General features: G+C 40.7%; 1 protein-coding gene and 1 long non-coding RNA gene across 5 annotated transcripts in view; one reads left to right on the top strand and one right to left on the bottom strand.

The window, feature by feature from the left end:
* Positions 1–23,062, bottom strand: part of TMOD1 (tropomodulin 1) — a 69,177-nt gene that overhangs the window by 32,711 nt on the left and 13,404 nt on the right. For all 4 annotated transcript variants that reach the window (XR_011362156.1, XM_069962114.1, XM_069962115.1 and 1 more), the window contains exons 2-6: positions 16,199–16,357; positions 15,374–15,530; positions 13,643–13,762; positions 1,954–2,043; positions 1,231–1,361 (exon numbers count right to left, since the gene is read on the bottom strand). Coding sequence is in view for 3 of the 4 variants with exons in the window: in XM_069962114.1 (XP_069818215.1) it covers positions 1,231–1,361; positions 1,954–2,043; positions 13,643–13,762; positions 15,374–15,530; positions 16,199–16,318 (618 nt within the window). In the remaining variant the exon portion in view is untranslated. The remainder of the gene's footprint in view (positions 1–1,230; positions 1,362–1,953; positions 2,044–13,642; positions 13,763–15,373; positions 15,531–16,198; positions 16,358–23,062) is intronic.
* On the top strand, positions 9,397–19,218 carry LOC138785793 (uncharacterized). The gene is made up of 3 exons (XR_011362157.1): positions 9,397–10,218; positions 13,631–13,768; positions 18,920–19,218. It is a non-coding gene; the product is annotated as an uncharacterized lncRNA (long non-coding RNA).

Raw genomic sequence — 23,062 nt, 5'->3', positions numbered from 1 at the left:
ATACAGTTTTGGCACTGATTGGTATTTATGACATACTGGATTTGGGACCAGTGACAGGTCCATTGTGTCCTTTGTGGCTACTATCTGACACTAATTCTTGGATTTTGTTTCTTGGACTTTCCTTGGGTTGTTGTATGTATTACTTTTATGTGATTTACTTAAAGTTATATTTTATTTGCTGAGGCTGAGTGATGCATAGCTCATTATTAGATAATAAACACAACATTATAGACAGAATTTTGTCCTTTTATTTAACAGAGTGAACCCAGGCTATGTTCACAAATCTTTTTTGGCCATTTGATGGCCGTATTTTAGGATGGCTGTCATTTTGAAGCCAAATAACAGCTGTCATTTTATAATGACAACTGTAATTATACAAAATAACATGATTATTTGGCCTCAAAATGAAAGGTTTCCTTCAAGATGGCCATCAAACGGCCAAGAAAAGACAGCATTTGAACATACAGGTCACTTAGTGTAGTGATGTATCCCTATAGTTTAAAATGTTTTTAGTATTAGGCTGGGTTCACACACAGTATATTATTCTATATATTTCAGTCACTACTTTGGTCCTCATATTGCAACCAAAACCAGGAGTGATTGAAAACACAGAAAGGCTATGTTCACACAATGTTGAAATTGAGTGGATGGCCGCCATATAATGACAAATATTTGCTGTTGTATTGAAATAATAGCAGTTCTTTACCGTAATATGGCGCCCATCTGCCTTTCTGTGTATTCAATCCACTCATGGTTGAGGTTGCAAAATACTGACCAAATACTGACTGAAATATACTGTGTGTGAACCCAACCTTAGGCCATGTTCACATGGCGTAAGAGACTGGCCGTGTCACGGAGCGGCCAGGCTCTGCAAAGATCATCCCGGCCGCTACTGCAGTACCGGCCGGATTATCTTTCCCGCCGCAGACCCTCCCACAGTGTGCACTGACAGGGCTTTCTGCGGCCGCTATTCACTGAACATCGGCTGCAGAAAACTTACATGTCAGTTGTTTGCGGTGCCGCTAGGGGTCCCGGCTGGAGCATATACTATGTGTATACGCTCCGTCCGGGATCCCATAGACGCGTATTTTCTCGTATTAACTATGGGCGTTGTTGCAATCGGCAACAACGGCCGTAGAAATACGAAAAATATGTTGTGTGAACATAGCCTTATACTGTAAAGGATAGAGGATGGAGGTATAAAACAAATTTAACTTTATGACTACATACCCGTATATTGTTCAGATTAACGTCTTCTAGGTCAGGATCATTGTTTTTTATTCTTTCCAATGTTTCCTCCACGTCTGTTGAATTTGGTTCTTCATCGGGAACTGGCTTATACTGTGTTGGCTTAATCACACCTACATAAGGAGTAGAACAGCTAAATATTTTAGCCATCACATTTTATTATCATTTCAGATGCAGGTGTTTACTGTTATTGGGCTTCATTCAATGCAAAACTAGTTTAGACGGAAGACAGAAGTGTTGCCAAAATAGACCAATGAGATCCCAGGTATTGGTTTTCTAACACAAGCTAAATAAAAGAATAAAATGATATGAGGGCAACATGTGTGTGTTGTTAGATTTGCTGAACTCTTGTTTATGATGCTGGTAGCAAGAGGTCACATGCAATATGTAAAACTGAGATTTGTCTCAGATTATGCAGCCTGGATTCCTCTTGGCACATTAGACTTCAAGAACCTCTGCGCGTGTTTCATACAGAAGTTTAAGTTGCCATTTGTCTGGGATTGCAGCTTCGCCAATATAGCATCAATGCTTGGACTCGTATATCTCCAATAAATTGTTGTGTTCATAGAAACAATCTCTGTATTAATAAAACTGAGCTGCCTGTCTAGGAAAGAACATAAGATGTGCAATGGTATAATGCACCATCTGACAAATTATAGCAATGGACATGAAGACTTTCATACTAAAGTGTTAAAGTAAACTTACTGTTGAGTCCTTCTTTGTTGACTATATTGCTGCTTGCAAGGGCTTCATAATACTGCTGGTTACTCATCAGAGTGTGCATCCCTAAAATAGCTAAAAGGAGAAAATGGGATATGAGATTTTATACACATATAAACTCACACATACAGTAGTTTACTCCTTTTATTGCTATTTATTCAGGATTAGTAGGTATACTTAAAGTGACTCTGTACCCACAATCTGACCCCTCCATCCCAAACCACCTTTGGATAGCTGCTTTTAATCCAAGATCTGTCCTGGGGTGCAAAGTTAGGGCACAGATACTGCAAGCCACAGCCATTGGGCACAGGGCTGCAAGTTTAAAAGTTGCGTTTTAGGACAATTACTGCATCATCTGCCGAACAGACCCCAGGCCAAATCTTGAATTAAAAGCATTTATCCAAAGGTACGAGTGTTTTTTGTTTTTTTATTTTTTGGGGGGGGGGGACAGGTTGTGGGTACAGAGTCACTTTAAAATGAAATGCATTCTGGGTGTTTCCTCTGAATGCAGCATGTCAGTTCACCAGGAATCCCCATGTCCCTGATGCAAGAAAGCACCTAGGCATCGTCTACCAGGAGCTTTTAACTATCACAAACTCCCAAGCAGCTCAGCCCAAGCGATTATCAAGCCACCTAATATGGCTTTAAGAACATATCATCATACAATAAAGTCACTAAATACATGTTGCATTAGTTTTACACTGGGCTGTGATATATTCACTATTTTGCCAATTGTGTTTAGGCACAATATTAGGTATGCAAAGTGTTACCAGAGTATCTCATACAAACATATGAACCATGCACTGCCTATTGTGGCAAGGGAGCCCAGTAATTGACATATAGGAAAACTAAACATAATACAAAAAGGCAAAAGGCTATTTCAATGTATTAATAATTGGCACGCCAAAAATAATAATAAATGCAAATACTTTATTTGGTACATCTCATAGGCCAACACCAAATAAAATAATTTAGAACTATAACAACTCTGAGGGACCATTAACAATAAAAACATGTCCCAGGACAAACCAACATTCATCTTGGACTTGGTCCCAATATGCTGACCTGGATAGGTTTATTATACTCTTATCCTTCAGCACAATCTCGATCAATGGTCTCCTTTCTACACCATTCTCCATCTCCAATGGCACCTGACCTTGAACCCTTCCTCCGCCATGTGATGTTTCAGGTATACCCCTAGGAGGTCAGGAACATAAAGTTGCAGCATACGCAGGCAACCTCCTCTTCTTTCTTACTAATCCCACCATCTCCCCCCCTAACCTACTCTCCGAAATAATCAGATACCAGCCCCTGGCTAACTACAAAATAAATCTACAGAAGTCTTAGTCCTTGAATATATAATTTTCCCTCCCCACAGCCCAATCTCAGTCCAGCTTACAATAAAATATGCTGACCTGTTCAAGGAAAACTTCCCCATGCTTTACAGATTACAGAGGACCTCCAGAGGTCACACTGGTACGTTCTCTTGGTTCTCCCTATAAGTACTATGCTACCGCTCATCTTCCCCTTCCTCTTTTGCTCATTCCCTTACTTCTTTTGAGTCGCTCTGTGTGGGCTTTGGCCTCCTTCTCTTCTATATGCCACCCGAACAGCCTAGCCTCTTTATCTGGGCGCTTGGGAAGAAGACTTGGGCTTCCCAATGTCTGCAGCTTAGGTTTACTGGGTTCTCACATTTACCTACTCATTTATCATTTATCTGTGTGCAAGAGGCTGGGTATAAGGTTTTATCTAGGTGGTACTGGTTAGCCACGCAAATTGATAGGATCTTCCCTGATGTGCTGGAGGAATTGCTGGGAGGAGGGCACTCTCATTCACATGTTGTGGAGTTGTCCTAAACTGGTGTCCTTCTGGAATGAGGTGCAAACAAATAGTTCTGTGGAGCAACGGCACTAAATCTCCCCACCGTCTCATAATTGCAGAGTCTGGCTCCCCTGGACAATACTTGTGAATATGAGAAAACACGATTAAGCGTGAAACGATCATCGCCTTTCTGTGCATTATCTCACTTTTGTATGGCTAAAGAGAGAGAGAGAGAGAGAGAGAAAGTGGATTGGAAGCGAGTGCCGCATTGTGTTCTCTTTTGCTGAATTTTTCTGGAATGAGGTGTGGCTCTTAGCCTCTACCTTCACAGACTACCCAATGCCTTTTACTCCAGCATTCCCCCTCTTAAACATCTCCAATATCCCACTGAAAACATACCACCACTTTGTGCTCCGACACTTGGTCAACGCTGCAAGAGCCTGTTTACCTGCCCTCTGGTGCTGCCCAGACACCACTCCCATATCTATGTGGTTTAGCAGAGTGGAAGACATTAAGCAAATGTAGGATCTTACAGTGCAACTCTATGGCCATTCTGTCCTACTTTGTCCCGCACTGTAAAGCTGCTGCTGCCGTGACTGGTAGCTTCGCGGAGCTGCACAGCTGAGCTATACTATGCAGCAGGGAACAATTGTGCTGATTGATTCCCTTTAAAAAAACTTGATCATTGCAGATAAACACTATCATATTCCAATGTATATAAACAATATACACAATGACTATAACAACTTTCCATAGAGAAAATCACTAACTTTTAGTTCTCCAACTTCCTAGTACTACTATACTGGTGTTCCTGTTTCTTAAAGGGGTAGTTCAGCAAAAAACAAACAAAAAAAACCATCTGCTTTCAAATAAACTGGTTCCAGTAAGTGCCAGAAATTTGTAATTCACTTCTAATAAAAAAGCACTTATTAGCTGCTGTATGTCCTGCAGAAAGTGGTGTTTTTGTCTCAGTCTGACACAGTGCTCTCTGCTGCCACATCTGTCCACTGTCCAGAACAATAGCAAATCCCCATAGAAAACCTCTCCTGCTCTGAACAGTTCCTGACATGGACAGAAATAGCACTGGAAAGAATACATCACTTCCTGCAGGACATACAGCAGATGATACGTACTAGCAGATTTTTTTTTTTTATAAAAGTAGATTACAAATCTCTGGCCCTTTTTGGTACTGGTTGATTTGAAAGAATTTTTTTTTGCTGAACTACACCTTTAAATGGATCTGTTTAATGAATTTGCAAAAAAAGCAACAGTTTTATCAAAGTGCTGGCCATTGGAATTTTTTTTACCACTATATCTTTTTGATATCCCTGCTACATACAGCTTGTTAAAGCCTTGAGTAATGAAGGAAAACTTCATAACACTGGAGCAGTCAGGATCTGTAGAGGCTGGGGATGGAAGAACAGAACCCCATAACTATCCTTTATTAGTTTTAAAAGGCAATGCCACAATCACAAGACAATTTATTACATGTACCCCTGAATGTCACCATATTCCCTTCATATCACTCACACTAGAACCATGTGTACTTGCTTAATAGCACTAGTATGTTACTAGTTGACATGAGGAGGAGGATAGTAATGAAGCCTGTAACAACTGCAGGATATAATATGTACAGAGCTCTCCAAAACACAAATTTACTTTGGCTAATGTTGTCCCGTCATAGCAACAAAAGACACTAAGGGGGCTGTGATAGTCTTATTTTTGGAAAAGCACAAAACATAAAAATAAGCATGGTGTACTGTAAGCATTGTGTTAAAAGCTCCACTGAAACTTAAATAAGGGAAATGGAAAATCATAGAATATAAGGATATAAATCTGCTTACAATTTGCTGCAGTTTCACAGCAAGCACAAGTAAAGCTCATTACAACAACGAAACTGGAACATTTTGCAGTCGGGATATACCCTCAGAATTAGAGATGAACCTCAAGCACGTTTGTCCGAACCCGAACTCTCAGCATTTGATCACCGGTGGCTAAAGAAGTTGGATGCAGCCCTAAGGCTGCCTGAAAAACATGACATAGGCTGTATACATTTTTTTCCAGGACCCCCTAGGGCTGCACTGAAATTCACTGCTAATCCGATTTATCATTTAAGACTAGGGCACTCTATTCTCGCAGCCCATTTCCATTCCACTGCAAGAATATAGCATTGTATAACTTCACATACTGTACTGATGGTATATAAAAAATGATGAAGAATTCTTTCCTCTCCGCGCTCTCCTGATGACCTCCTGCAGTGTCTCCGGGTCCCCCACTCAGTGACAGCCTGCTCAGCCAAACACTGAATATGAGGGGACAGGGCAACATCTAGTGATTGGCTGTGTGGGCTGTCACTGCTGAGACAAGTTATTGTCAGAAGTGGCTGAGGTCAGCAGAGGACAGCAGAAACACCACAGGAGGGCACCGGATGAGTGCGGAGAGGTAAGAATGGCATCTTTATTTGTTTTTATCTAACAACAGCACAATCTCTGAAGTTTTACGACACAATGGCACTACATTCTCGCAGTGGAATAAAAGAAAATGCTGAAAAGGCGCAACGAGACTGGAGTGCCCTAGACTTTATTGGTAATCAGATTCTCAGCAGATTTCACAGCGCAATTTGCAGTGTGGAAACTGGTACAGCATGATGCATGTTAATATACTCTTAACTGCAAAACTTTGTCTGACTTTCTTACAGCAATCAATCAAAGCTCAGAACTTTTATATTCTAACAAGGGCTGTCATTGGTTGCCATGGGTTAGCCAAACAGTTTTTCTGTTAGAGAGTTTTTATGGATTCTCCCCCCATGGTGAATTAGCTAAGGCATTTCTAAAGCAGAAAATATGCAACATTCCTGCACCAAAATATGTAGCAGAAATTCTCCACTAAAAATCTTCACAGATCATTATAGATCATAGAGGATGTGCTATATTTGTCTGGATCATGTTAATGTGAAAGCCATGAGAAAAAGAGAAAAAAAACTCATAGCATTAGGAAAATATCTTTAAATGCATTGCTACTGAGATCTTACAAATATTATTAAAGCATGCCTATTGTTTCAGGAAACATTTCAAGATAAGTTTTCATGTGAGTATACATGAGGTAACAATATTCCTGGCAATTATACAACTTTGATAAATTTGTATCTGGAATTTTCAGCACATTTCTGCTCTACAGGTTTTATCTCTAATTTTCAGCTACTCCTGAGCTCGTGGGTACAGCCTAGCCTCTATAATGGCTCCCATATCCTGCACAAACAGAAGAGGGGATTCTGCTTTTCTGCACATATATTGGGGGAATTAAAGGGAAATAATGAGCATCCCTCGAGTGACAGCCAATACCTAGTTTAATCTCTTGAGTTGTCTCTTTGCAGTCCCTGTTTGATTCTCTCTATCTGATCACCCCCCCTCCCTTCTCCATAGACTTTTATGGGAAGCATGTACTGTATACTGGACCTTTAGCCATCTGCTTATCTGTCTTCGGCAGTTTTTTTTACAGTAAAAAAAAAATTATCCTGTTTGTTTAAATGACAAAAATAAATAAAAGAAAAGTTGAGACAACACATTTGATATGAGATTGCAAGTGACTTATAAAAAGACCACAGGATAATCATATATCCAGTATCTAGATCATTACCTTGAGAATAAACAGACTGAGCTAATTCAATACTAGCAAAAACAGCAGCAAATCAATACAGCTCAAATGGCAACTGTGACTTCTGGCTAAGAATCTCAAAAAGCAGTAATAACAGTTTGTATTCCAGGTAATTTGATTGTGTTCTGAAATCCCAGGAAAGGGACACAGTGCTAGGAGATTACAAATGCATTGCCTCTCAGAAGACTACAGGGCTAAGTCGCATCTGCTCTAGCATCATTCTTGCTGAATAATGGTGATTTCACACGCATTTTTTTAAAGGTTTAATATCTTTTTTTTGGGACAAAACCTTTAAGATTTTTAAGTAGAAATAATTTACAAATCTGTATAACTTTCTGACACAAGTTTATTTGAAAAAAAAAAAAAAATCTTTGAAATAGCCTTTTAGGGGAACAGTTTAGTACAAGAAATGTGTTGGCTATAGTTGGTAGGGTCATGCTGCACCTTGTTTTTCCACAGTAGCCAGGTTCCCCTTTAGGTAATATCCCAATGAGCCAGATCCCCCCTGTATGTAACATCCCCTGAACTCCAGCAAAAATCTTTTTCTTTCAAATCAACTGGGTTCAGAAATTTGTAGTTTACATCTATTAAAATATCTCAAGTCTTCCAGAACTTATCAGCTGCTGTATGTATGTCCAATATATGTATGTCTGTGTCAAGGACATACAGTAGCTGGAAGACTTGAGATATATTAATAGAAGTAAATAACAAATCACTGGCACTTTCTGACACCAGTTGATTTGAAAGAGAAACTTTTTTGGTGGAGTTGGCCTTTAAATATATATTTTTTTTAATTACATTAAGGTTCTTTTGCACAAGCTGCCCCCAAGTGGAAGGCCACATCTGCTCTTATGTTGATAAATAGTATATTATAAACTCTTGAAGTTCCAGTTAAGGCACTAAGGCATAGTTACACAGTAACAAATGCTGAACCCCACAAGAACATTTCTCATAATGAGACATCCAGCTCTCAGTGAGTTACAGCTAAGCTTGGTAAACACAGGCAACAATATTTCAGCATGAGATAATAGTCACATTTCTGCTAAAGTAATTAAACTTGAAATTACATTAAGACTTTGGCAATCCCAGTCTCAACTTTCTGAGTGGCTGAAAACAAACTGTAGAGATTTTTTTTACAATAGGGATTAGATATGTGTCTGGAGACAGTGCTGGAAGCTTTAATAGACTCTATTAGGGCTTAATGTTATTTTTGTAGCAATTAATTAATACCCTTTTATACTGCTTTACATGGTCAGTCAGTGGTTTGAAAATTTGATACCAAGGATAAGGATGATCCTTGTTGCCAGCATAACAAATGACGGTGGTAAATGGTCACTGTAAGCAGGTATTCAGGCAACAACTGCTTGAATGATAACTTGGAAGCTTTAGTTGACTGTGTCTGATTTTGTGGTGATTAGTTCCTTTAATTGCTACTGTATGTTAGATCAATCATTTTTTAATGTTTATATTTTCTATTCTCCAGCTTTGTTTATATACACAGACACTAAACTAGAGGAAACAGTTTTCATAATTAGCATTCTGTATCTCATATTAGGTGCCTGTTTTCAACTAAATTGAATAGTCTGTCCTTCCTCCACTTTACTCACATTCTGCAATGGTGCATTTGTCTAAATCTTCCCCTCATTTTGGTGGACAGTTTCATGTTGGGGCATCAGGCTCCATAATACTTAATGCATACCTTTCATTAAAAAAAACTTTTGACATGTCACAGAGACATGTCAGAAGTTTTGGTCACGTCCGATCAGAACGCATTCCCTCCGTTCATGTGACCGGGACAGCAGCATAAAATTAGTCTACAGAGCTGACCTGCTTAAACAGACACAGAGCGGGGAGAGGAGTGTAGGGCAGCGTTGTCATCTCTCCATTGGTTCTCCTGTGAGTAACAGTCTGAACACTCAGACACCGACTGATCAAAACTTTGACATGCAGGCCCGCTTCTGCCATGAGGCGGACTGAGGCTTCCGCCTCAGGCGGCAGATTGTGCGGTCCTGCAGGGGGCGGCAGAATCTTCCCAGTCACTGTCATTTTAGTTAAGTTTAACTTAACTAAAATGACAGCTGCTCCTGCCTCCTAACAGTATTCCATCCCTGACCTGGTCGGCTCCTCACCGCCCCCCACAGGTACCAGCGGGCTGCATCTCTGCGAGTGAGCAGTGTGGTCACCCGGAAGTCCTCGTATAGAGCAGGTATATGAGTGACTGAGTGTGCAGCAGCCGGACACTGCAGCACCATGCTGTAGTCCTTCCTCTGCTACAGACTCTCCTGTGCCTAGTGAGTCATAATTTATGGGGGGGGGGGGGTGCACAGGGCGGCTGCTGTGTGCTGGACAGGTCATCGGGACATCGGGAAGTTCTCTGTACCGCAGGCCACTCTGCCCCGACGGTGTGCCTCCTCCCTCTTCCTCAGAAATTCTGTGCAGAGTCCATGATCTTTTGTCCCTGCTGATTCTTCTCTCTCCTCTGTGCAGTTAGAGACTGTCGGCTCCTCTCACAGGAATCCGACAGGACAGGACAGTGTGTGGTCACAATTGGCCCTGGGAGATAAGCTACAGCAGCCCTGACACACAGGGCTGCACTCTGCAGGGGTCATCAGTCGACTGTATGTGGTAGCTGCTGCATCTCTACACAGGCCGTGCTTCCCTGTCAGTGTTCTGACCTGTGACCCCTGCACAGCCTGAGTGTGTCCTCCCTCCTCCTTCCTGTGCAGCGTCCTCTGGCTCCCTCCATGCCCACCTGTATCCCTGCTGGTTCTTGAAGTAAGCCTATGTATATCCTCTCCTCTCTGTTTGTCTGTGTCTGTCTATGTCCTCTTTCTTCTGTCTGTCGGTCTATCTCTCTTATCTATCTCCTTATCCATCTAAGTCATCTATCTATCTATCTATCTGTTATCTATCTATCTATCTATCTATCTATCTCCTATCTATCTATCTATCTATCTATCTCCTATCTATCTATCTATCTATCTATTATCTATCTTCTATCTATCTATCTGTTATCTATCTATCATCTATCTATCTATCTATCTATCTCCTATCTATCTCCTATCTATCTCCTATCTATCTCCTATCTATCTATCTATCTATCTATCTCCTATCTATCTGTTATCTATCTATCTATCTATCTGTCTCCTATCTATCTGTTATCTATCTATCTACCTATTTGTTATCTATCTATCTATCTATCTGTTATCTATCTATCTATCTATCTATCTCCTATCTATCTCCTATCTATCTATCTATCTCCTATCTATCTCCTATCTATCTATCTATCTATCTATCTATCTATCTATCTCCTATCTATCTGTTATCTATCTATCTATCTATCTGTTATCTATCTATCTACCTATTTGTTATCTATCTATCTATCTGTTATCTATCTATCTATCTCCTATCTATCTGTTATCTATCTATCTATCTGTCTATCTATCTCCTATCTATCTGTTATCTATCTATCTATCTATCTGTCTATCTATCTATCTATCTATCTATCTATCTATCTATCTATCTATCTATCTATCTCCTATCTATCTATCTCCTATCTATCTATCTATCTATCTCCTATCTATCTATCTCCTATCTATCTATCTCCTATCTATCTATCTCCTATCTATCTATCTATCTATCTATCTATCTCCTATCTATCTATCTATCTATCTATCTATCTATCTATCTATCTATCTATCTCCTATCTGTCTCCTATCTATCTCCTATCTATCTATCTATCTATCTATCTATCTATCTATCTATCTATCTATCTATCTATCTATCTATCTATCTATCTCCTATCTGTCTCCTATCTATCTATCTATCTATCTCCTATCTATCTGTTATCTATCTATCTATCTATCTATCTCCTATCTATCTGTTATCTATCTCCTATCTATCTGTTATCTATCTATCTATCTATCTAGAAAAAACAAAGTTCACGCGGCACTCTATGGTTAAAGTTCTGCTGGGTGCCTGCTGCCACACCTTGGTCCACAGGTGTCTAATCCAGATAATAAAGAAATCGACTTGCAGCACGTCCAGACTTTAAAGGTGAAAATAGTGAAAATTTATTCCATAAATACAACACAGGAAAATCAGCGACGTTTCGCTCCTCCAATCGGAGCTTTCTCAAGCTAGTGACTAGTCACTAGCTTGAGAAAGCTCCGATTGGAGGAGCGAAACGTCGCTGATTTTCCTGTGTTGTATTTATGGAATAAATTTTCACTATTTTCACCTTTAAAGTCTGGACGTGCTGCAAGTCGATTTCTTTATTATCTATCTATCTATCTATCTATCTCCTATCTATCTATCTCCTATCTATCTATCTCCTATCTATCTATCTCCTATCTATCTATCTATCTGTTATCTATCTATCTATCTATCTATCTCCTATCTATCTCCTATCTATCTCCTATCTATCTATCTCCTATCTATCTATCTATCTATCTATCTCCTATCTATCTATCTCCTATCTATCTATCTATCTATCTATCTATCTCCTATCTATCTATCTCCTATCTATCTCCTATCTATCTATCTATCTCCTATCTATCTATCTCCTATCTATCTATCTATCTATCTATCTATCTATCTATCTATCTATCTATCTCCTATCTATCTCCTATCTATCTATCTCCTATCTATCTATCTATCTATCTATCTCCTATCTATCTATCTCCTATCTATCTATCTATAGCTGAGGTGTATAACGATGAGGTTCTGCAGCAGCTGAGGTGTATTAAGATGAGGTTCTGCAGCAGCTGAGGTGTATAATGAACCTCCTAATACATCTCAGCTGCTGCAGAACCTCATAAAACACCTCAGTTGTTGCAGAACCTCTTAATACACAATGACAAAATATGTTTATTGATAGCAGGGAATAGTTGATACACAATTGATTCTGGTGTCAATCAAGAGTGTGGTGGGGGGGGGGGGGCGCCATTTTTATTTTCGCCTCAGGCAGCAGAATAGCTAGAATCGGCCCTGTTGACATGTCTCTGTGACATGTCAAAAGTGTTTTTTAATTACAGGTATGCTTTAATGTTTTCCTCCCACATCCTGTGCAGTTTGAGATATAGGCAGTGTACAATATGTTGTATGTGCTAGCAATGGCTGTTTATGCAGGCACAACTTCATTGTATTTAGATTATCTTAAAGGGGTTGTCCAGCGAAAATCTTTTTTGTTTTAAATCAACTAGTGTTATACAGATTTGTAATTTACTTGTATTAAAAATTCGGAAGTCTTCCCTTACTTATTAGGTACTATATGTCATGCAGGAAGTGCTGCTTTATTTTCAGTATGACACGGTGCTCTCTGCTGACATCTCTGGCCAAGACAGGAACTCTGTCTGGGTTTTCTATGAATCCCCATAGAAAACATCTCCTGCTTTGGACAGTTCATGTCTCAGCCAGATATGTCAGCAGAGAGCACTGTGTTAGACTGAAAATAAAACAGCACTTCCTGCAGGAGCTAATAAGTATGTAAAGACTTGAGATTTTTTAATGGAAGTAAAATACAAATCTGTATAACTTTCTGACACCAGTTGATATGTAACAAAAAGATTTTCAAAGACATTTAATATGCTGTCAGAGATTCAATGTGGGGGAAGGCTATTATATGCTACGTATATCAAGCTTTGTGTGTGACCTGTGCTGCGCTTTTATGCTCATCATGGCAGGCATATGCTATCTGTATTATTCCACCATATACACTGTCATGTGTTTTTACTTAAGGTCAGGCTATACATTACTAGGCTTTGATGTTACTGTACACTGCTGCTGGTGTATACCATATGTATCATGTCAAGTATATACTAATCATGTCACTATGCACATTGCTGTCAATTCTACATGCAGAAAGGGAGAGTGCTCTTATGTTATTCAGCATTTCAGTGGCTTAGGCTAGCATAACATGAGGTTAACTATTGGGGAGGATATTTAAATGTGATATTGTTAATGAAACGCATGTCATGACTAAGTACCATTGTGGCATGAAATGCATTAGCATGTTTTTATGTGTTTTTGTTCTTCCATGTTTTTAACATGATGGTATAAATGTGTATGTTTTATTCATACCAAGTGCTGGAACAAGATTTACTTTTCATTTTATATATTTGTAGGCACTATAATATTCAAACTAGATGAAACTGTTTTCATAGTGTTCTCTCTCTTCACTTATTAGACTTAGACTCACCTGCAATGTCACACAGCTCAGCATCAGAGGCATTGGCCAAAGCTTCTTCCAGTTCTGGTTCAAGAGTAACACTTTCTAAAACAGGATCCACTGGCTTAATTTTGGGAATCCAAGGTTTTCCTGAAAGTAAGAATAATTTAATAGGGATGATTAAAACAATAAGAAGAATAACTTTTTTCTGCAAAAGGGCACAGAGGGGGCTCACTACTATATGGGGGCACAAAGATTGGTCCAATACTTAATAAAGGTCCAATACACATAGGGTCCTAATTACTCTATGGGCACAGAGATGGTCTAACACTATATAGGGGCACAGAGAAGGGCCCAACTACTATATGTATTGTATCTGTAAATACAATACAGATGGGGAGTTTAAATAGTGGTAGGTTTGGTGCTGGAGTGAGGAGCCTAAAGTGTTTGTCTGGAAGATTCTATGGAGACAGGTAGGTCATGGCCAAAAGAATTATGGATGAAAATAGGACAGGATCTATACTTTCCTTACCTAATTTCTGAAACTGATACCATTCAGGAAAAATCCTAAAGGGTGTCCATGCCTATTAGAACCATATGGGGGAAATGCAACTTTTTTATGACCTTTTTATTTAGACGCATTTACTATGACAGTGCAACTTTTCCATAAAATCATACACAATTTATTGGGACAAAATAAACACCAACCACCCCTATGGGTCTGGAAATGTATCTGAATTTCCTGATAAGAAATCTGGAAAAACTTTAATGACATGCATGGGGCCTAAATCATATGACATGCCCTCAGCTATATAATAGAAAGGAATGTCTGTCTGTCCATCTGTCCTCTATAGACTTCCAAAGGCCTGAACCGTTTTACCCTAAATTTGACAAGCAGATACATTGGGTGCCTGGGCAGGTTAGAGTGAAGTTCCCATCCTTGCCAGATGTACAAGAAAGGAGGGGGATAAGGAAGACTGGCCTATAGAAATGAATGGGAGAATCTCCACACTGCACACACAGGTGACATATTTAGAGCTGCATGCACAGGTGAGGCAATAAGTCTCAGCCAGTTATAGAGACATGAATCACAGTAACAGATATGACAACCAGGCCTGCTAGGTAGCTCACGAGAAAAAAAGATATTTAGCAAAAAATATTTACAGTACACAATTTTACAGGCACGAGCAATGCCAAGGCTTTAAAGAATTTTAGAAACATTTGAAGAGCTTTTAAAAGTAAGATAAGAGCCGTGTATCATATGAGAACTGTGGGATCCTCTGGATAAGAGATAGACACCAGGACACACAGCATAGAAAAGGACTGGAATGTTACAGGCTGTCTATTTCTGTCTTGTTCTAAGGAGGAGTTATAAGAGCTTGAATGATTGCCAGACAAGAGAACAAAGGGACAGTCCTTTTTTGTCACTGATATCTTTACATTTGGGCCAAATATAACCTGCAGAGAACAAGGATGAATTTAACAGTTTCAAAGTTTAACTAAAAACCTTCACAATCTTATTAACTTGTTAATCCTACAAAGACTAAACAGCTGCAGCGGAGGCTTGTTCTCCATTCATAACATAACTTTTAGCTGTCATGACCTTCCTTAATCTGAGGACAGAAAGTATGATACAGTTATTCCTTCAAAAAATGTCCTTCCCTGTACAAAAAAGCAGTGTCTACACAATGACTTTAATATTAGTTTTGGCTATGTCTTGACATTACTGTCACTAGATTTACCAGCAGACACAACACATACCTTTTTTTTCTCCAGTATAAGGCACCAAATCATCTCTGTCTTTCATTTCTTTAGCTTGCTTTTCTAAATGTCCTAGCAGGGCTTCTCGCTGGAAGGGTCCTGTTGGTGTCTTATTTGTCTGGTTCTTTTGTCTTAAGCCAACAGGCAATAGTTGATTCTAAAAAGACAAAAAAAAAACATAACATTTTCTACTGTACTGAGATAATGAATATAAATAGATGATTAAAGAAGTGAAAAAATAATTAAGAGCATAGGGGGAGATTTATCAAAGGGTGTAAAATTTAGACTGGTGCAAACTGGCCACAGCAACCAATCACAGCTCAGCTTTCCTTTCACCAGAGCAGGAAGCTGAGCTGTGATTGGTTGCTGTGGGCAGTTTGCACCAGACTAAATTTTACACCCTTTGATAAATTTACCCCATAGTGTGTTTGAGTGCCAACACTGACAAACAGGAGTGTGTCAACAATGCCGTGGTGAAATCCCCACTCCCCCTACCCCTTTGGCTTTTCAGCAGCAGTAGGAGAGTAGCAACAACACATTCAGCCATGACTGTATATGTAATACATATACTGTATATACTTCGGACATACAAAATGTGACGAATCTGGGAACAAAGGAAGGGTACTTACTGGCAGTATCAATAAGACTTCACAGTACACAATTGCTCACAGGCCCGTGTTCTGCCTACTAGTACAATAATCATAAATTATGTTATATGTGGGAGTTTATATCCCAAATGAAATTGAATAATTTTTGTACAGAGGTTTCAGGGAAAACAATATTTAGCAGACACAAATCAAATAAACTATAAATAGTGATACTTACATCTGGATCTAATTCTTGTAGTTCTCCTTCCAGGGCTCTTATTTCCTCTTCTGATAACTTATTTAGGATCTCATCCTCATCCACTTCCCGATATTTCTCTAAGTCCTTCCTACGTAACATTTTCTTAAATTTTTACGATGGTTTTATTCTTTAAGGGACCTGTAAGGTGAGAATTATGTAGGTTTGATTATGTGATGGAAATTTGAGGTAGTTTAATATATTTAGCATTTTTATTCAGTGCTGTGGAATAGTTTCACATTATATAAATAGCATAAAAGAGAAAAAATGGAATTTATCATATTAAAAAAAGCCTAATAGAATCACTTTCTTGATCTTTCCTCCCCCAAAAGGTAGATTCTCTACACTCACAATTTGCATCCTCTTCCCTACTGCTGTTTCTAGTATTGGAAAAGGGGGGGGGGGGGGGGGGGGACGGGGCAGGTAGAGCTGACACAGCCAGCAGCAGGGCGCTACCAGAAGAATCGGAATAGCCAGCTAGGTGGAGAAGAAACACTCTCTATACATTTTACTGAAGGCTTTATACACAGTTGCTTATTTTCATATTAAGGCTGGGTTCACACACAGTATATTTCAGGCAGTATTTGGTCCTCATGTCAGGTCCTCATAGCAACCAAAACCAGGAGTGGATTGAAAACACAGAAAGGCTCTGTTCACACAATGTTGAAATTGAGTGGATGGCCGCCATATAACAGTAAATAACTGCCATTATTCCAATACAACGGCCGTTGTTTTAAGATAACAGCACATATTTGCCATTAAATGGCGGCCATCCACTCGATTACAACATTATGTGAACATAGCCTTTCTGTGCTTTCAATCCACTCCTGGTTTTGGTTGCTATGAGGACCTGACATGAGGACCAAATACTGCCTGAAATATACTGTGTGTGAACCCAGCCTTAGGAAGCAAATGGACAAAAAATAAATTCATTGCAGAGGTGTCATTTTGGTGTCAAGGTAGTTCTAGTAATATAAACGCTTATAAATGTTCCAAAAATTGCCAGTAAAATCGAACCTGTCCATAAACAATGACAGCCAGTCCTACCAAACATTGTCAAAAGCCTTTTCAGGGTCTAAAGCAGGCTAATGCTTTGGCTGTCCAGGAATGATAGGAATTGTAGTTTTGCAACAGCTTGAGGGACGAAGGTTACCCATGCCTGGTCTAAAGTCAGCAGTTCAGGTGTCAGCGGGTCATACCTGGTGTTGCGTCAAATCTAAGACGGTGCAGACCTTTCGGATGTTGGCCACAGCAGAGCGTCCCTTAATAAAGAAAACCTGTAAGGGCCCCATCTGGAATGGCAGAAATTACCTCAACCTGTGAGTTACAACTCTGGTAGCTTTAAATCTTGATTTATATGTGAACATTTATGACTTTGGATCTAAGGAGTCTTTTATGTTTTTTAACAAAAGCTTAATGTGTGCCACATTGGTGTGGTTTAAGATTTCCCAGTTAAACAGTGTGGTTACAATTTGCGTGGACACGGCTTTATAGTATTCTCTACCAAAGCCACTGGGACCTGGTGTGTTGGCATTATGGAGATACTTTATCATGGCCATGAACTTGGCTTCCAATATGGTGAAATTTAATCATGCTCTTCTGACCCCTATAACTTTTTTTTTTCTGTTTATGAAGCAGTCTATGGCTTTTTTTGCACCATGATCTGCAGTTTTTATGCGTATTGATTATCATTATCATTATTGATTTCTATTTCTTATTATTCTATTTTGTGGGATGAATTTAAAAAAAGAAAAACAATTCTAGCATTTAGAATCGTTTTTATTTTAGACAATTCATTTTTAAAAAGTTTTTTTTTTTACACTTTTTGGTCCCCCTAGGCATGTTATATAAGCAATCATCAGTGCAATAGCACTGCACTGATTTGATTTGTCAGCAATGTACAAGTACAGTCCGCATGGTAAGAGCAGATCACAGATGGCAGACACAGATTGTTAGTACAGACCTCAAGTTGCCATCTCAATGGATTGGCTGCTTGCAATCGCTTTACAGGGAACTGATTCAAACAACAACAATGTGCACTGCTACTGTTTACATGTTGCTGTTTGCTAATAGCTAACAATTGAGAAAATGCTTCACTTACAACATATTAAAGGCATATCCTTAGAAAAGGTCATCAAAATCAGATTGGTAGGGTGCCCGCCAATCCACTGTCTGCTAGAGCATGGCTCTGGTATAAACTCAGTGATCACCTAGTCATAGAAGCCCCCTTAAAGGGGTAGTGCGGCGCTAAGAAATGATTCACAAAATAACACACATTACAAAGTTATACAACTTTGTAATGTATGTTATGTATGTGAATCGCCCCCTTCCCCGTGTTCCCCCACCCCCACACGTGGACTCGGAAGTGTAGTGTACCATACATACCTGACGCGCGTCGTCCCCGTCCCCGATCTTCTGTCAACAACGTAATCTTCGGGAGGCCGGCCGAATCGCTGCAGCCGTCCCTGATGCCGGCCACCCTCTGCCGCGTCATCGGCTTCTTACCCGCGATTGGCTGAGCATAACTGTGCTCAGCCAATTGCGGCTGAGCAGCTGATGACGAGGCCGGAAGTAAGGAAAAAATGAACACCAGGACTAGAGATCAGGCGGTATGCAGATGATGGAAAATTAAAACAGTAACAGCTCAGGAGGGATGATAAGTATATAAACTGTTTCTGATTGTTTTTTTGTTTTTTTTCTTAGCACCAGAGTTGTCCTTTAATCCCATTTAGAACTTGTGGTCAATCATCAAGAGACGGGTGGACAAACAAAAACCAACAAAATCTGACAAAGCATTGATTGTGCAAAAATGGACTGCTATCAGTCAAGATTTGGTCCAGAAGTTGATTGAGAGCATGCCAGGGAGAATTGCAGAGGTCCTGAAGAAGAAGGGTCAACACTGCAAATATTGACTTGCTGCATTAACTCATTCTAACTGTCAATATAAGCTTTTGTTACTCATAATGTGATTGCAATTATATTTCTGTATGTGATAAAAACATCTGACAAACACATAAAAACCAGAGGCCAGCAGATCATGTGAAAATATAATATTTGTGTCATTCTCAACATTTTTGGGCATGACTGTACTTTTAGCTCTGCCACAACTGCTGGCATATCGGCACAGAGGGGTTCAGCCAATCAAGAAACAAGCTGCTGAGATCCGCTGGGATCAGGAGAAATAACCAAGGAGAGAGCGCTATTAATTAGTAGGTGACTGCTCTGATCAGGAGATACAGCCTGGGATAGACAGCAGCAGTCGACACCTACACTCCATGGCCATATCTTCGAATCTGCTCTGCCCATCAATGAAAGTCTATGAGACTATTTTGACGGTCAGAGCAGGCTGTATCTCCTGATCCCAGTGAGTCTCAGCAGTAAGACCTGGTGGGACCAATATCTTTTGACATGTCTAATGATATGTCAGCCATTATTTTTAGTGACAGTTACTCTTTAAATGATTTACTATAGTTTAGATCAGGGGTGTCAAACTCAAATAAACTGTGGGCCAAAATTAAAAAATTGGAAAAAGTCGCGGGCCAACCTTTATAATTATTAAAGTGCGAATGCGGCGGTCCTGGCACTGTCAGAGCAGCGTGCGGTGTTACTGTTGCTGTCAGTGGTGTGTGTCTCCCAGCGATGTGCACTATGATAAATGACATGATAAATTGCTATGATATGATTAAACCCTAACCCATGTAATAGCCAACCCTCCCCCCCCCAAATATTACCCTATGTAGTAGCCAACCCAACCAAAATTGCCCCACATATTAGTCAGCCCTCCCAATAGTGCCCAAATAGTAGCCAGCCCCCGAAGTGTCCCATATAGTAGCCAGCCCTCCCCAATAGTATCTTTTATAGTACCCAGCCTTCCCCAGTAGTCTCATTTAGTAGCCAGCCCTCCCCCATAGTCTCTTATATAGTAGCCAGCCCTCCCCTGTAGTCTCATATAGTAGCCAGTCCTCCCCTGTAGTCTCATATAATAGCCAGCCCTCCCCAACAGTATCATATAGTAGCCAGGCCTCCCCCATAGTCTCATATAGTAGCCAGCCCTCCCCCATAGTCTCTTATATAGTAGCCAGCCCTCCCTCATAGTCTCTTATATAGTAGCCAGGCCTTCCCCATAGTCTCTTATACAGTAGCCAGTCCTCCCCCATAGTCTCATATAGTAGCCAGCCCTTCCCCATAGTCTCATATAGTAGCCAGCCCTCACCCATAGTTTGTTATAGAGTAGCCATGGTGGCCCAGATGTAATCCAAATTCTGGGTTGCCTGGTGGGCCAAAAACAATGGCGCCACGGGTTAGATTGGCCCACGGACAGAGTTTGACATGACTGGTTTAGATGGTTACATGGTCTTTTTAAATAATCCTATTGTCTTTTAATACTATTTTATATTCTTTTTATATGTTTTTCATATTTTTTGAATATCTATTTAAAGCATTTAAAAAGCGATGCTTACACCTATTTCCCCTACTTGTTTCTTCAGTTTCATTAGTTGACCTTTAACCTTTACACTGATTCTCTGGCTTTGTAATAGAAGCTAGACCAAAGAAAGGTGAGGACATCGTTCCAAAAATACAACACATTTGATAACTTTAATTCACCCATAAGCTTCATAAAGTTTTCCCTTCTGGTAATGTACATTAACAGTCCTGTAATGTGCAGGTAGATCACAGCTTAACATAAATGTTATAGTTAGCCATTAAAACAACAATATAACATAATATAAAAGTCTGGGTGACATAAGGAGTATTTGACCATGTGTCTCCAGCTGGCAAGGATGTAAGCCTGAATAAAGCCTGCCCTGTCCTGAATTCTATTGTTTTTCCATTATACTTATACATTTCCTTATCCTACGTAGGTAATGGAGCTCTCTCTGCGAGATTGCACCCAATATTACCTTGATTTTCCACTTTTAACTCCCTATGCTAACAGAATGACTTGTTGATCAGGAAAGTTGGGTGAGTCAAAACCTTTAAGACCACACACACCTGAGTATAGTGAAGTCCAACACTAATAGAACTAGTCAGAACTTGGGACAGTGATGCCACCACTAGGTGGTGAATGTTCGTTTTGAATGTGCACAGGTTGCCTACCTATAAGATGGCAGTGCTGATTTAAAAGGAATTTGTCAGCTATAATTTACATCCCAAACTGATGACACTGTAAAGTCAATTAGACACAAGAGGGGAGATTTATCAAACACGGTGTAAGGGTGGGTTCACACTACGGAATTCTCGCAGATAAACTCTGCGGAATTCCACAAGCTGTACGCGCTCACAGACGCGCGCCTTTCCGCCGGCTCCATAGACACCATTCTATGGGCCGGCTAATTCCGCATTCCACCGAAAGAATTGACATGTCAGTTCTTTCTGCTGCAAGAATGTAGTAACAGCCATCCTAAACTATTGAGCTACCATACCTATAACAATAATAAACAGCCAATGCTTACCCGCCTGCATTCCCCCGGCGTGCTCATGCTTGGGTCGCTGGGTCCCCACTCACTGTGGGCCCGCTCAGCCAATTACTGGCTGCGGCGGGACAGCGCACTGATTGGCTGAGCCGTCAGTGAGTGGGGACCCAGGGAGGAGCATGCACGAGTATGCTGGGGGGAGCGAAGTCGGGTAAGCATTGGATATTTTTACCGCCACAGCAGCTACTTAGTTAAACATGGCTGCCACTAGATTCTCGCAGCGGAATGAAAATCCGCAGCAAGAATGGAGGACCATAGACTATACTGGTACTGAGTAACGCAGCAGATTTTACTGCAAAACGTGTGAACGCCCCCTTAATGATTTTCTTTTTTACACAATTTTTAATGGGGTGTTTCTGTTAAAATAGACTGATAAGCTACCCACAGGATAGGTCATCAGTCATTGATCTGCTCCTGTTCACTTAAATGGGAGCTGAGTTGAGGTTACAGGTAACTATTAGAGATGAACATGACTCGAGCATGCCCGAGAGCCATCGCTTGCCATTTGAATACTGGTGGATAAAGAAGTTGAATGCAGCCCTAGGGAGTCTTAGACACATGGTCCTTGTTAGGGGGCTGAGGCTGGCCTTGGCTGAGAAGGGTGCCGGGAGGGTCCACGTTAGGAAGCTAGGGCCGGCCTGGACTGGGAAGGGTGACAGGAGGGTCCGCATTAGGGGGCTCGGGTGTTTCTGGGCTGGGAAGGGTTATGGAAGGGTCTGCATTAGGGGGCTGGGGTGCCTGGTCTGGAAAGGGCAACAGAAGGGTCCACGTTAGGGGGCTGTGGCGGGCCTGGTCTGGCAAGGACGACGGGAGGGTCCGTGTTAGGGGGCTTGGGAGGGCCTACGTTATGGGGCTGGGGTGGGCCTGGGCTGGGAAGGGCGTTGAGATGATCCACGTTAGGGGTCTGGGGAGGGCCTGACCTGGGAAGGGTGCAGGTAGGGTCCACATTAAAAGGCTGAGGCCGGCCTGGGCTAAGAAGGGTGGTGGGAGGTCTGTACTAGGCCTCTGTGTCCGCCATCTGAGATCTGCTCATACCATGGCAGACTGTACTTGCAGATTGCTAAGGATGGCTATGTTGTAAAGTGTAGGGAGGATGCTGTGAGGGGGGAAAGCCAGGCATCAAGCTGTTCATGGACTGGTTCACTTAGCACACCGGCCCATTTGGCATTTGCCCGACTTGCCTTATGGGCAGTCCGGCCCTAGTTTGAAGTGTCAATTATTTCCACGGCCGTATTGAACAACGCCAATGTTCAATACACTTTTTGACCCTTTTTTAATTACAAGAATGGCCGCTGTGTAAGTTGGCAACAATATGGAAGGGGGGCCCTGCAGTTCCTGACATGAACGTTGATGGCAGAAGAGAGGCCTGTGT

This window comes from Dendropsophus ebraccatus, chromosome 3, assembly GCF_027789765.1.
Source record: "Dendropsophus ebraccatus isolate aDenEbr1 chromosome 3, aDenEbr1.pat, whole genome shotgun sequence".
In the NCBI taxonomy this organism is placed as follows: domain Eukaryota; kingdom Metazoa; phylum Chordata; class Amphibia; order Anura; family Hylidae; genus Dendropsophus; species Dendropsophus ebraccatus.
This window is presented reverse-complemented; position numbering and strand designations above follow the sequence as displayed.